The sequence below is a fragment of the Colias philodice genome, chromosome 7, assembly GCF_061535455.1.
Source record: "Colias philodice isolate Cphi_HAF_F1 chromosome 7, ilColPhil1 Martin Lab GWU primary, whole genome shotgun sequence".
Classification (NCBI taxonomy): Eukaryota; Metazoa; Arthropoda; class Insecta; order Lepidoptera; family Pieridae; genus Colias; species Colias philodice.
Window position 1 is genome coordinate 7,543,459 of NC_143092.1, and position 16,326 is coordinate 7,559,784.

The 16,326-nt window shown below is 32.9% G+C and overlaps 1 protein-coding gene and 3 non-coding genes across 4 annotated transcripts in view; all 4 read right to left on the reverse strand.

Moving 5' to 3' along the window:
* The window catches only part of LOC149487190 (homeobox protein unc-42), a 33,555-nt gene extending 25,428 nt beyond the window's left edge, over positions 1-8,127 (reverse strand). The window contains exon 1 of the mRNA XM_089697487.1: positions 7,611-8,127. Within this exon, the coding sequence (XP_089553613.1) occupies positions 7,611-8,127 (517 nt within the window). The remainder of the gene's footprint in view (positions 1-7,610) is intronic.
* TRNAR-ACG (transfer RNA arginine (anticodon ACG)) lies at positions 4,376-4,448 on the reverse strand. The gene has a single exon. It is a non-coding gene; the product is annotated as a tRNA-Arg (tRNA).
* A 3,205-nt stretch (positions 8,128-11,332) lies between the features above and the next one.
* On the reverse strand, positions 11,333-11,405 carry TRNAR-ACG (transfer RNA arginine (anticodon ACG)). Its single transcript has one exon. It is a non-coding gene; the product is annotated as a tRNA-Arg (tRNA).
* Positions 11,406-11,802: 397 nt separating this feature from the next.
* Positions 11,803-11,875, reverse strand: TRNAR-ACG (transfer RNA arginine (anticodon ACG)). Its single transcript has one exon. It is a non-coding gene; the product is annotated as a tRNA-Arg (tRNA).
* Between the last annotated feature and the right edge of the window lie 4,451 nt (positions 11,876-16,326).

Sequence of the window (16,326 nt, forward strand, 5' to 3'; positions counted from 1 at the left end):
CGATTGTTTGCAATATTACTCTAATTGGAATTGTAATACGTACATATTCTGGATAGATACGTGTCCGAAATTATTAGTTGCGATGTCCTATTTGGTACTGTGATTAGTTTTAAATTGGGTGAAGGCTAAATGAGGAGTTCTAATTGTATATTTCAACAAAGGTCGTTTTAATTTATATACATGTGTGTTGTGAATTGTATTTCTCATTATGTTGGAAATCAATGTGCATTGTCTATAATAATTCTGGATCTTTGTTAGACAATAAATATGTTTTAAATCGTACCTACCTTAAGAGAGCTTTCATTAAGAATTACCTATTCTTTATTGAATTTAAAAATAAATTAGCATGTGAACAACTATATTATTTTATACGGCTTCGACCGGGTTGACTGGATAAAAAAATGAAGTTGGTAGGTAGCTATGTGACATTAAAAAATAATGTGACTCTCATTTTAAAAATTTTATGTAAAACTAGCGGTCCGCCCCGGCTTCGCCCGTGGTACATATTTACGTTTTCTCTACATAAGAACCATTCTCGTATTTCAAGGAATATAATAAAAAAAGAATTATCGAAATCGGTTCAGCCGTTCTCGAGTTATGCGCTTACCAACACATTTTGCGATTCATTTTTATATATAAGACTAGCGGTCCGCCCTGGCTTCGCCCGTGGTACATATTTACGTTTTCTCTTCATAAGAACCATCCTCGTACTTCAAGGAATATAATAAAAAAAGAATTATCGAAATCGGTTCAGCCGTTCTCGAGTTATGCGCTTACCAACACATTTTGCGATTCATTTTTATATATAAGAAGAAGATGTGTGAGAAAGAGTCACAATAGTGAAATGTGTAGATATTTTATAGAGTCAATACGTGTGTCATTTATTTAAATGTAGACCAAGCAATCTATATACAAAAAATATTCGAAGGATTATTATTTTAGATTTTTGTTCACAAGTCTGAAACCTGCACAAATAACATTACCGTTATTTCTAGGCATTTTCTTTCCCTTTAAATTATGTCGTAATTTTTTGTGCGGTCGATAGTTTTAAAAATAAAATAAGTTATATACTTAGTAGTTATATACGTATAAAAATGTTATTAGGAATCAAAAAATTGAAAATACATTTATCAATATATCATTTCAATAAATTCATGTTTAATAATTATGCTCTATTAGCGTTTGCGTTAAATTAAGCTTTATAATTCCAAAAATTAAATTCGGTCATTTAGTAAATTAAAAGGATACTAATTATTATTTGCGTTTATTTCGAGTTCGAGAAATGTTTTCGCTTTTATATCAAACTTGGCGATATTGCATGCATGAAATGTTTATTATATTTTAAAAATATATCAAAGATTCGTAGAACGAGAACGTATCAAAGAAATAATAAAAAATGCATATAGGTAATGTGATTAAAGAATTAAAATTCTGATCTAAATTAGTGTATCTATCTATAGGTAAGCTAAAAATTGTTGTTATTGAAATAAGATAAGAATAAACAAAAATATTTATCATTAAAAGCAGTTTTTTTGACTCATTTCTAAACATGTGTTTTTTAAAAAATGAGACTTTAAAATATAGAGTGAGTGTCATGTAGTACATTATTTTCAATGATAACCTAAACATTGAAATGAAAACGTTGATAATAACGTAGGTAATCAGGTATTATATAAATTTCAGAGTTTACGTATATATAGGGTAACGGCACCAGTGGTCAGCCTCATAACAGCTTTTTGAAGTTTTGACAATTGCCATTTCTACAACAATCGTCGAATAAAAACACGTACAACATGTATGGATTTATTGTTTATTGTAGTTTCGAATCAGCGTTTATCAAAAACAATAATTCTCTTAGTAAAATATATAATTAATTTTAAACAATAAATGGCCCAGTGTCCCAGTGAACAGCCTCTAAAAACCAATAAACAGCCTTGTTGAACCCAGTGTTCAGCCTTTAGTAAGTATAACTAATTATGAGATCAAAATAAACAATGTCATATCAAAATCAACTATATTAATCACATTTTTATAGCAACGATTCACTTAGCACAAAAAAAATGTATATCGCACATAATACAAATATTATTTTAAACATACTATTACAATCTCTTTGTGTCTTCTTATTTTCTAGGTACTTCTTATTATTTATCATAAAAACAGCAATAATTCTTTTTAAAGAAATCAGCGATATTAGTTTATAATATGATGTATCTATAATCCACAATATATATAATTATAATCAACCACAGGAGGATCTCTTTCGGAGGATTTCTCTGGAGGATACTGTTGTCTTGGCGGCATTTTTAGCTAGAAAAAAAGGGAACAATAATAACTTTTGGATATGAATACACATAATACAATTATTTCAGGTAAAACTTAACTAACATGAAGTATTACTTATAGATTTAAACACAAACATTCGAATTTATACTTCAAATATTATTTCAATAACATCGTGGCTGAATACTGGATCATTGAGACCACAGATTGAGACCCAGTGGTCAGCCGCTTGAAAAAAATATTTTGAAATGCGGCTGACCACTGGGTTTTCTAACAATTAGGAATAATCCCAGTAATCAGCCCCAGGGGCTGTCCATTGGATTCTTCATAAAAAATCAGTATCCTATGGTCAGCCCCTCAAATTTTTAAGTAAATAAACAATATTTTTTATCAAATTTCACAAAATTAAATGCTCTAAGTAATCTATAAAGTTATTATCTATAAAACACAATCACATTTCATACTAAAATATGTTATTTCTCACCTTTTAAAAGAGCACCACATGAAACAAAAAATATTGCAGACATGACACTTCTGCTCTTGTCGGCGGACAGCACCTGTACGAACGTGTTTACTTCTCTCCCCTGACCCCCTGTTGCTCCTATCGCGTGATGCATGAACCAATAACGAAACAGAGCTTCTATTAAGGTGCGCGTGATTTGGTTATTTTGATTACAGCGATATTTATGGCCAATAAACAACGCAATAGGCTGATCACTGGTGCCTGGCTGACCACTGGTGCCGTTACCCTACATGTATTTTTTATTTTTCAAAATTGTTATTTGTATTGTATTTTTCCTCACAGACACACATTATTGATTTAAAAAACATTAAGAGTAGGTTCTTTCCTGGATGTTCGATGATTTTTTGAAATTCACGAATTATTTGTCTTAGTTACATTGATTTATTGACTCCTAAACCAATGTATATGTCGTGGCCATATCGTAGATTTGCTCATTTCATGAAATGATTGATCATTTCACGAAATGGTCGCATTTCATGAAATGGTTGAATGTCAAGCCACATCGTGGCCACATCATGATGTGGTTTGAGCAGATCAATGATAAGAAATCGTTTCTCGATATCGCCAACTAATCGCGCGGTTTTATCATGAAATGATCAAAGTATTTGATCATATCGTAAAATAGTTACATTAAGATGGAGGCGCTGCAGGTATTGTGTTTATGTGATAAGATGGCGGACGCTGGCGAAAATTTAATTATTTGCAAACTTTATAATTAGTTTAATTACAATATGAAGAAAGTCATAGCAAAGAATTTACGACGAAGAGGTTCGAGTACCTGCTATGGAAACTGCGGATATCTTATATTGAAGAAAAAATGCGTCTAAAATCCTATAACTATATTTATATATACTACTATATAATTATTATAATAATTGTTTCTTTTTAAAAAATCGATTCGCTTCTGGCACTCACCAGCCGCTGCCGCGGCACGCTCGGTTTGCTCTCTCGGCTCCATAAACAAGTTCTTAAAATATTCTGAATATTTGACGTGACAACGTCTTATAATTCGATTGAGCCGGCTGCACGCTCGAAAAAACATGCGGCGTTACCTCGCTCTGAGGCGTTCCATGTAAGGCTTGAAGTGCAAGCGAGAGCGCGGAACGAGCGACAAAGAAGCACAATCGGCCTTAAGACGTTGTCACGTTCAACTATCGTCAGTAAACCGACTTTATAGACAACCAATTTTTTTTAATATTTTATGGACTCTCTATATTTTATACGATCTGGCCAAATGTGGATAACCGAATCGTGAAACATTTTATTTAACGATCTGATCAAACTATGTTAGCCATTTCATGAAATGAGCAAATCTACGATATGGCGACACATACATAATTTCATGAAATTAGTTAGAGCCCTTTCCGAGATTCAGATTACCTATAATATAAGAATTGGTCGTTTAAAAGTAGATAATAGATGACTGCTAATTAAGACAGATAATATAGATCATAGATTTTCATATAATATGACATACCTACTTGAATAAATTATGCCCTTGCAAATTAAAAGATAATAAAATACATCCAGATTAAAAAATATTATTTCACTAATACAAAAAAGAAACCTCGACCCTGCCAGGATTCGAACCTGGAATCTTCTGATCCGTAGTCAGACGCGTTATCCATTGCGCCACAGGGCCTTGTTATATCAGAACAAAATTTGTGGCATAATGCTATTGTATATTTTATTTGTTAAGTTTAATTATCAACATCTCTAATAAAAAAATGCTAATTAGAACATTGATAAACATTTTTGATAACTGAAGAAATCAAGAACCGCTAATTTTCATAAATTTTTTGGAAGATTTACAGAAAAAAGTCTACCTAGTGAGCAGCCTGTTTTTTATATCGTCGGTATGAATAATATAATTAATGTCTACTCTTGACTAGTTTGAACGTAACGAATATTTAAATGCATTGAGAATCTGCTTTTTTACATTATTACTGTTTTACAACTAAATATTATCACTCAATAGGTAAGTATTGAATTAGTTTAAAATTTATTTTTAAATATCAGACTAGCAAAATGTAAACAAATTAATTAAATTCATGTGAATAAAAATAATCTAGTCTCGTGATCATTTTTACGTATTTTTGATGAACTCAAATAAAAATAGAAGGAAGGAAGAGGCTTTTTGAAAGAGCTTTTTGTTACTATTTGTATATTTTTTAAAGATCTTACGCTCGAATTATTTAATAATTAATTTTACCATAGGCTAGAATAATGAAAGTGGTAAAATAATGGTACCTACATAAGGTTGACTTTGACCTAAAGATTATTTTTTGATTGTAGATAGGGAAGCGCTTGACCATAATCTCGGCTGATGGAAAGCTGAGATGTGGTTAATGATAATATGTAGTAGGTACAGGTGCACTCTTCGCTTGAGGGTATTGTTATAAAATTATGTCGATGCCTAATGACAACAGACATGTTTTTTATTTACCTTTATCAGATTTTTTACCGAATTCAACTATACTGAATATTTGAATTAGATCTTATGAATTGAACAAAAAAAAAGATTGTGTAACGAATGTCAAAGAAATGTTAAAGTAATCTTATCTTATATATAAAATTCTCGTGTCACAATGTTAGTCTGCATACTCCTCCGAAACGGGTGGACCGATTCTCATGAAATTTTCTGTGCATATCGGGTAAGTCTGAGAATCGGCCAACATCTATTTTTCATATGTACCACGGGCAAAGCCGGGGCGGACCGCTAGTAATTTAATAAAACACATAAAGGTGCTAAAGTCCTTCTTTACGATTGTACAGTTGACGGTCTATTATAAAAATGATACATATGCATTTCACACATGTAAATATTTTTATAATATTGGTGATTTAAAAGATTCTAAATTGTGGAAAATTAAAAAAAAATCTTTCAGTGAGTCGGCTCGGTTCAATTATATCTATAATAATATCTTATAATATAAAAATGAATCCCAAAATGTGTTGGTAAGCGCATAACTTGAGAACGGCTGAACCGATTTCGTTAATTCTTTTCTTATTATATTCCTTGAAGTACGAGGATGGTTCTTATGTAGAGGAAACGTAAATATGTACCACGGGCGAAGCCGGGGCGGACCGCTAGTTATCTAATAGAATACTGATAATGTTTATATACCTACAGTTTTTTTTAAACTATTAATATTAATTACAGCAGTATTAGAAAAAAATACTTTAAAAAAAGATAAACTGATATGATGAAAATAAATTATGAGAAGATTATTATTTGTTTGTAAATTAGGTGTGTATTGCGTTGAAAAATTGAAACAGTAGTAGAATTTTTAAAACACTGATATGTAGAAGCTATAGGTATGTGATTTAAATTCATGAAAAGAACATGTAGAAAGTTGTCATTATTATCCATACTAATATTATAAATGCGAAAGTAACTCTGTCTGTCTGTCTGTTACTCAATCACGTCTTAACTACTGAACCAATTTGCATGAAATTTGGTATAGAGATATTTTCATACCCGAGAAAGGACATAGGCTACTTTTTACCCCGGGACATAGGATAGGTTTTATTCCGGAAATCCCACGGGAACGGGAACTATGCGGGTTTTTCTTTGTCTGCGCGGGCAATGCCGCGGGTGGAAAGCTAGTAGGCTATATATGTTAATGTACCACGAGCGAAGCTAGGTTATACTCTATATTATATCTATATCTGCTCATGTAATATTTAACCTAGTATTATATTGTCTGTGATTAAACCTGTCTAAATATCATAGATGTTCAATCTGCTCAATAGATTCTAACAATGATATTACCTACCATACATAGTCAAAGCGACACCTTTTATTTATTTTGAAATCTAATTTGTTATTGTGAAAGTTAAGTTTAAATAAAAATAACTACGTTAAAAAAACGACTTCAAAACGGAAAAGTAAAAGATAAAAAATATTTGATATTATTAATAATACAATTTAGTTGTGCTATTTACTAAATAGGTTTGATGTCGGTGCCTCCTTTTTTTGAATTCGGCTAAAAATATACCGGCCGAATTGATAACCTCCTCCTTTTTTTGAAGTCGGCTAAAAATAGACGAAGTCTGGATTAGCTCAAGCTATATAGGTACGTACTATCTTTTTCCTCAGATGTCCAAGAGAGATTTTAAAGTTCAATAGCTTAATTTGAGAAAAAAACAATTGAAACTAATAGAGAGATAGAGGTATGCCAACGTTATATCAATAAAAGCTCGTAGAAAAATAAAGAGTATAAATTACTTAATGAAGAAAACTATGTTAGAGCGTGTTGGTAATGCAAAAAGTTGAGAGAGCCGACGTGCAATTTTCAGAGACTGAAACCAGGAGCATAGTGTGTAAATTGAAGAGCTTTTTATTATCACAATATATGAGGCGCCGTTGATTAGTCTTAAAAATCTTAGATCATTAAAAATAAATATATTTTTTATAAATTATTATTTATTAATGTTGAAACTTAAAAGCACAAATTATTTGATATAGTTAGAATTGGTAGAAATTATATGATCAAAATTGGGTAGTTTCTTAGGGGCTACGGGCGGAAAGCTAGTAATTTATATTATAGCTAAGCTATTTATCTAGTTGCTGAAAGATAAGCATTCGGTAAACATTTATTCTTTGGAACCGACTACATTATTATGCTCTAAGCCTGTTTACATTGTATTAAATTCGATGTAAATTAGGTGCATTTTGTTTCAAAATTCATAGATCTGAGTAGGTATTTATGAAGTTTGAGTACTCGTATATGAATAAGATACCCATAAGAACACCTGATTACGTTAAAAGACTAATATTGATAATAGTAAGCACAAGTACCTGTGTGGTCCTGTAACGACCGGCTAATAGGAGGCGCTGGAGGCGTAGCTGCGTGTTCGCCGCCATATAGACCACCGAACTCTTCAGCTGAGGAACTTGACGCATTGCTGCATTTTCTGCCCTTGTCGGGCGTGTATTTACTCTCCCCTCCTGAGGGTAGGAACTTGGCATCATGTTGGTGCTCGTCTAGAAGGCCCGGCACGCCGAGCAACCCGCCGACCAGGTTCGGCCGCAGCTCCTCCATGATCTTGGCGCCCTGGCCGCCGCCGCCGCTGCCGCTGAAGTTGAGCTGGCGGCTGAAGAAGGCCGGGAAGATGTTGAACTGCTGCGGGTCCGGGAGCGCGGTCAAGGGCGGCGCGGGCGGCTCGCCGGCCCCCGCGCACGCCGCACTCTTGAACTCCACCGTGCTGGGGCCGGTGCGCTGGCTGATCGTGTAGCGCGGCTCGCCCGCGTTCCTGGCGTCGTGCTCCGTGCCGTCGCCGTCGGCTCGGCCCCGACGTTCACTGACTAACCACATTATAGTGACGTGGTACACGGCCGACACGCCGCCCCGCGCACTAATTGTTCGCGACTGCGCGAGATGATATCACGTCGCCGCCCTCGAGCGAGAGCGAAACGGCTCACTTCGGTATCCCCGTAATCGATGTAAAATCTTTATAGGGATGCTGCGTCTCATTCATCCCCGGCGCTGAGTCGCAGTGGAGCGACGGGGGCGGCGGTGGGCGGGCCCGGGCGCTCCGGGCTGGCTGCCGATTGGCCACTGCCGGCTCGGCTAGGGGTGCGTCACACCGCTTCAGGCTAGGAGCGCTTCTCTTTGTTTTATTGTCCCCATGGTTTCTCGTCGTTCTAGCGTTTAAAGTTTATGCATTGTACCATGTTTTGTTCTACAAAACACTAAACCACGTATGAACTTCTTGAGGTAAATCTGTTGAAAGAAAAGTGTGACGGTATCTAAATTTTTCTTTGAATATTTAAAATTTAAAATTGTACATTAAATATTTAAAAATATTTTGATAACGTTGTCCAAATAATTAAAAATGATTTTGTTATACAATCGCGGTGTAATATAATAGTGCTAGCTATGTTTATTGTTTAGACTCTAGCTACAGGTACCTACTTAAATTCATAAATATTCAATTTGTTTATTATATACCTATTACCTATATATGTATTTTTATTTCAGTTTTATTTATCAATTAGAAAATAAGGAGAAAATAATGACTGAAATTTTTATTAATTATCTCTACTATCTATTTTTTCAATTCCATAAATTATTAATAGTTAGGTTATTAATAGACTTTGTATAAACTATTGCATATTACGAAGTCTATAACCTATAACCTCGTTTATACAAGGTATCTGTTTACGTGAGTCAGGTCTTCCCTGGCTGGTAGACGTTGATAAAATGAATAATTTAAAGGGATTGGAATATCGAACTGCAGTGTGCTGAACGACGCTGACAAATGAACATTGAAGAATGAGGTTGACGGACGTTTGATACTCTACATTCTAATTTTAAACTACCGTCATTGAATTCAAAACAATATGGATGGATTGATTTAAAGACCTGACGTCGCTACAATGTTTTGTCAGTTAACCTTTTTTCTTTTTAAATACTAGAGATGTTACTCTAAAAATCGAAATCTGATATCTAGAATAGAATGCAATGATAAGGTGAGGGTCACGGGTAATAAACTAATAAGTATGAATAAATACCTATCATAATAAATTTTATTTATTGTTCTTTTGATTAATTATCTATAAAGTACCTACACCAGAATAAACGCATTTTTTTAATTACCTATGTAGAAACTTGTTCTATTTTGCTCCTTGAAAACATATTACTTGGACAGAGATTTGCCTAATGAATTTTAAAATTGACTTATGGTCCGGGAGCCAGCAGCAGATTTTATGACCAAGTTCCTCTCAAGCGGTAATTAGTAAAATGCATCAAAGTATAGTATTATGAAGCCTCGTGAACGTCAGCTGGAGCTCGGTTGGGGGGAAGAGCGGTTGTAGCCTCCCGTATCAGCTGACGGTTTTTCCACCAAGATACAGCCAGCTGACATATATATTTATCCACATTTACATATAAGCTATCATCAGGTAAATTTTTGTTTGAGAGGAAATAACGGAAAATAAATTTTTCTTTAAATTTAACTTTCATGTTCGAGACACCAGCTGACGTATAATACACCATGTTGTAACCAGCTGACTATTTTTTTTCGTTGAGATATTGGGTTAGCTACAATTTGACAAATTTTTAGCTGAGAGGAAATGAATGAATGAATGTATTTTTTTTCCTATGTGCGTGGGAGGCTACAACCGCTCACCCCCCCAACCGAGCGCCAGCTGACGTTCACGAGGCTTTATAATACTATACTCTCATGCGTCTGACGAATTATCTCTTGAGAGGAAATAGTTAACCAAATTTGCACCTGGCTCCCTAACCATTATGTTTCAAGTCCGATTGACATATTATGTTTCAAGTCCGTATCGATTAGTTCACTTTAATCGGTGTTTATAAGGTCACCTTATTAAAAATTTAAAATATATGAGATAAAAATAATTACCCACATAATTTTTTTAAATAATTAATCAATTTTACAATGAATTGGTAGTTAGCTACTATTTTTTAAAATGCAGTAGCCAATAGGTGCTAAATATAAATAAATTTTTTTATCTCAACAAAAATTCTTGTGGTTATTCAAATATACACTGTAGTATACTGTAGAGCAGTGCTGATGTAATGATAAGAGCTCTTTGAACAAACATTTTAATGATATGATCAACCCTTTAATAGTTTATGAATATCATTAGATGTATCGAGTTGCAAACGCAAATGTTCTGATATTGAGTGTCAGTAAATTTTTATTAAGTTATTTTTAGAGAGTTTAGTTTTTAAACGTCCTATCAAAAAAATAATAATAATAACTCTTGTCCAAAAATAAAGCACGGTTTTGAACTTTTGAGTAAGTCGTCATCTTATTATAAAATTTATATCAGTACTAGGTTTCCGCCCGCGGCTTCGCCCGCGCAGTCAAAGAAAAACCCGCATGTTCTCGTTCTCGTGGGATTTCCGGGATTGCGTCATTTTCCCGGGATAAAAAGTAGCCTATGTCCTTTCTCGGGTATCAAAATATCTCCATACCAAATTTCATGAAAATTGGTTCAGTAGTACTTACTACCTTTTATGTTGGAAACCATGAGATAGCTTACTTATAGTGACAATAGAGGTATGATTTATCTTATATGGATTAAGGCAGGAAAAGTAAAAAAATGTAGTAAAAAATTTGGTCGTGTAAGAAAGTAACCTATCGAATCTTCAATGATAGGCATCGAATAGAGATTAGAGTTCACTTGATACACAATAAATATAGAAATTATAACATTAAAGCTATTTTATTTCTATTTAAAAAAAGCTCTTAAAAGCACATGAAAGTTCTTGATAAAATCAATCGATCTTCAAAAAAATTAAATAAATCATTTATAGCTTCTCACAATAAGTAGGTAATTAAATATACAAACTAGAATTTAAGTTACATGTCACATTATCAATTTTATTGAAAGAAAAATTAAATTAAAATTATTCACGATTTGAGATGCACTCTTTGACGCTGTATTTATTGAATTAAGTTTATATAAAAACAACAAAGTTTTTTTGCAACTTATAAAGAATGTTTAAAAACAATACATTATTCTTAAAAACATAAAATAATCGTCGACCCTGCCAGGATTCGAACCTGGAATCTTCTGATCCGTAGTCAGACGCGTTATCCATTGCGCCACAGGGCCAGTTGTGTGAATTCTCAAAAAAGTAGAGCAAATTGAGACATACTTTATATAGAAGTACCTACCTAAGAATAACAATTATATTTTGGATTTCTACACAACTAATAAGTTAATTAAAGCTCTATAATTGACATTCTAGAACAAAACGAGGTGGCTTACCTAATTAAAAATATTCGTAACCATGAAATTATTATTTACAAAAGTCGTTCAAATAATATTGTAAGTAATCTTTTTTCGTAGAATCAAGAATGATATATATTTTATTTTTTTGCTAATGCCTTATTTAGAATCAGTTTTTGAAAGGGAAATACAAAACATTTATTGTGTGATTTTTTCAATAAATAAATATCAAAAAGGAATTAAATTACATTTGTAAAGAAGTTAAAAAAAATACTTCTGTCGACCCTGCCAGGATTCGAACCTGGAATCTTCTGATCCGTAGTCAGACGCGTTATCCATTGCGCCACAGGGCCACTTGTTCGACTTTTCTAAAACAAAAAATATTTCACACGAATTTCTTTATATCAGTACCTTCCTCAGAATAGGAACATACTTATTAATTAATCTCTTAAATAATTTAATTAATTAATTATTGTAACATGATTATGACCTTACATAATAGTTCAGAAAACAAATATTCTGCATAGTAACTAGTTATTGTTTAGTAAAGTAACATTTATGAATTAATGTCAATTATTGTTACTAGTTTAAAAAGTTATTCTAACAGTTGAAGAAAAAAGTCCAATTTTTTTTTATTATATTTTAGACCATACCATTTTATTAAAAAAAAACATCAAATTCTAAATTAAGTTGATTTTTTTAACTATGTGAAACAGCGGCAATAAGATGTCTTATTACAGCTGTGTGTCACGAAAAAAATTTTAAATCCCTTTCGGTGAGTGTATTTTTAGATTTAAATATCGTAAATAAAAAAAAAATTGGAATGTACCTATGTTATACATATTTACAACATACGACTATGCCTAAACTCTCGTGATATCAATATAAACATCGATTGTTACAGAATAACCAATTTGCGACATTTGTGAGACCATGTGCGCGCCCCGCCCGCCGCCCGCCCATGCTTTAGCACTGCAAATTATACGTCTTTCATCTGTTATTGCTCGCACGTGCTGGATTATTTGTTGATTCTCGATTTAAACTATATTTCGCAAGCTTATTACTGTTATTTGTGATTCATAAGTCTATACGACAAGTGATGGTTTAGAAAAAAATTTGTGCTAAAAGCTATTTCGAGAAAATATTGTTTCTATGTAAATAGAAATAGCTTCGATTTAAAGTTTGAAAGTATGAGGATAACGTACATATTGAAAATAATTTGAACAGATTGGGAATAACATGTTCATTAACATATTTGTATTAATTATTTTTTTTAAATAATGAAATGAATGAAATAAACCACGCGGCCGAAGCTGCGAGTTGAAAGCTAGTTCGTAGTTATTAAATAAACTTGCAGTACAAACCAGCCTGAGATTTTTCATACTTTAAAATTATTTTTATTCTTAAAATTTTTAAATCAATAAGCTAAAGAGTCAGATAATTTATTGCAGACGTAGAAACGTCGTGGCTGCTTCCTGTGGACGGCTGCATCCGGACCTCATCCGCCCGCTAACCGAACCTGCATATCTCGTCTTTAAAGAGGTTTTATATATCCTTCATGGTATATTTTCGAAGTTCATGAACGAAATAAATGAATGATTTGTTTTGTTTTACGCACGTAGGCAGGCAAGGAGTCTGAGTGACTGAGATACGCTTTGCTCTATCAGTACGAGGTTATGTTCCATAAAAGAAAAAATTGTAAGTGACGAATAAAGTGAAATCCTGCTGGGCTGATAAAAAAATAGCTTTCAAAAACAGAAAGCTTCAATTAGCTCACAAACATGGCTTGTCTCAAAATATCTACTTACCTTGGATTTTGATTACGATATACGACTGACGAGTATAAATATTCTTATATAATATTTTACACAATATAATTATATACATCATACCTATACTTTACCTATACACTATAGGTATATTGTATACAAAACACAACAAAGGATTCTCATTTCGTTGATGAGAATTTTGTATCATTACATTTAACTTTCCCGTGAGGAAGGGCTTGTAACTAGGGTGTAATTGGCCGAGATGAGGTTTAATAAGTTTTTAATAGCTACGGGCGTCTCGCTATCCATCCCGAATATCGGACAGCTTCTCTGAAATACCCTTTAAATTATTATTTCATTTGATTCTGTGGAGCTCGAGTACATATTTATGTATAAGATTTGGTTCGTAGTCTGTTATGGATGAATTGAAGTGATAGAACATTTTTAGTATTGGGAATAAAAACTGTTTCTTTTTCTTAGGACATGCGACACGAAATAAAATGCAGTTTAATGTAATCTAAGTATAGGTAGGTACTGATGTGGTTTCGAAATTATGTAGAGTAAAATTATTATAGAAAATATCAGAGCAACTGGTAATAGCCTAAAGCTTGAGAAATCCATTTCATCATTCGCTATTACGAAAAGGGAAAAATTTTCACCAAATAGAAATGACCCTCAAAAGAGGTCAGCACCTGGCCTAATAGTTGATCCGTGTGACAGGGACAAAATACGCCTTTTACAGCTCTAAAAGCGTACCCTTTTCAGAGCCTCGAAACGAAACGTTTGAGAGATAATTTTATAATTCTTCCCTTTCGAGTCATTTTCAGCTATCAAATATTTACATGACATTTCTGATTTGCTAAACAGGTTAATTGAGAGAGGCAATTAATAATTTGCATGACTATTACGAAATATCATTGCTTAACGTGACTTAATAAAAATGGGGGAGCACTTAGATTTAAAATGCCATTGTTGAATTTACAATGTAATTTACATGTTACTATTACGCTAATTGTGGTTTTGTTTTGTTACAAAAATGTGGGCGTGGAAATTGTAAGCGCTGAATAGAATGCCAATTGTTTGCAAAAATATTTTGACAGAAAAATTCGCGCCTATCCTGCTGTCAAAATTGCCGCCCAATTATGTTCGCGTGCTAGTTGTCGCCCTCTATAATTTGAAATTAGAACGTTTAACTTTTTTATTACGGCCACGTGTCAGCAGCCAAACAAAAATTAGTTTAGTGTCGATGCGAAAAGTTACTAACTTTAATGAAAATGGAGAACCCTGTAAATATTATGGCTATAAAAGTCCGTTGAGATTAATGGTTGTAAAGTTTTTTATATACAGTTTCTGAATTTTGAAATTGATGAAAATGAAAATCAAAGTTATAAGTTGAGTTTTTCTTAAGATATCTTGTTTACATTTATAAAGACCAGTTTATAAGTTTATAAGTTATGATATCCACGCAAAATTTTTCTCAATTAACTTTATTTTAATGATAATAATCGAAATAAATAATGTTATACCTCTTGCTATTGGTTTAGGTATTTTTTAGTATAAAAAGTTTTTGGAAATTGTTAAAGATAAGCTGTGGATCGTGATTTTTTGATTTGGTGACAATAGAGCACTTAGGTAGGTAGTGCTCTATTGTCCGAAATGTGCAATAATGTTGATAAAAACATGATAAAAACTCATTATTATTTTAATTTTATTTTCTATCCCAGTTATCCGTTATTTGGGTATTTAAATTACACATAAAAAAAACACATTTTTAAAATCCGAACATAATAAAGAAGGTACATTATATCTTTCCAAGTAGGTAACGGTAGACGTCAAACGAATGCGCGGTCTTAAAAGCTTACCAATTATGGGGCTAAAAGCAACATCGGGTTCTCTGGCTTCGCAGAACGCGGTTTCCTTAGCTCATCAATTTTGTACGGAACACTCTCAACGCTTGGAAACTTTTCATGCGACTTCTTGAATTATTGAGGGGATCTGCTCCATGTTTCAAGGTTGATAAGAATTAATCTTTGATGCTTTAAGTCTTTGTTTTTAATTAAGTTAGATTTATTTATTTCAATATCTGTATAAGAGACAGTTTCTATTTGGACTTCTGTGAGAGTCTCTGTAGATGGTTGAATACAATTGTGGTATTATTTTAACCAAAAAGGAGAAAGAAAAGTTTCTCTGTACTAGTCGAATTTTTAATTAAAATTTGGAAGCACTATAATCTGAATTCGCTAGGTTGAACCGATCATACACGCAAATCCTATATTTCTATAGTTTCCTCTAATTAGGTTTATTTTGCATTCCTCTTCCTAAGTTTATAAATTTTACCAATAAACACATACCTACCAAAAAATCTAGCAAGTTTACAGCAAATATATTTGTATTGGTTTAAATTTATATACCAGTGTAGGAAATGTACACGGTCACTTTGAACAAACATTAAAAGTGACATCAATCTAAGTAACAAAAAACTCAAAAAAGTATAATAACGAAATAAAAACAATGTACAGGTACATCAGTATCACGTTTAAAGCAGTATAAAACAAAAAGGAAGAGACTCTGAGTGCCACAAGCAAACCTTAAAAACTTTCCGACATGAAAGTTTAAAAGTGATCCGGGATGCCCACCTCCCGGCGTTGCCTAGCAACGCCCGCGCCTCCCTAGCCACAAATCTCGGATTTGGGACTGTACATTAATGTGTGTTTATAAATTTGAAAAACAGCTTTAAAAACTACCTATACGATGACATATATTGTAAGGCGGATAGCTATTTTACATTATGATTGTGTTTTTTCAATTGGGCTAAGGCATCCAAGTCCAAGTGCCTTCTCTTGATTTTCATGTTTTTTTTTTAATAAAAAGATCTCAATATTGAGTTTTGCTCCATTTTCAAACATATTAAGTTTCTACAAAATAACTTTTGGAATTATCTTTACGAAGCAATAAAAAGTTAATAGAGTAGGCACAATCTACTCTACCTCTTTATTTTTAGTTCAATTATGCATTATTTTATTTTATTATTAGAG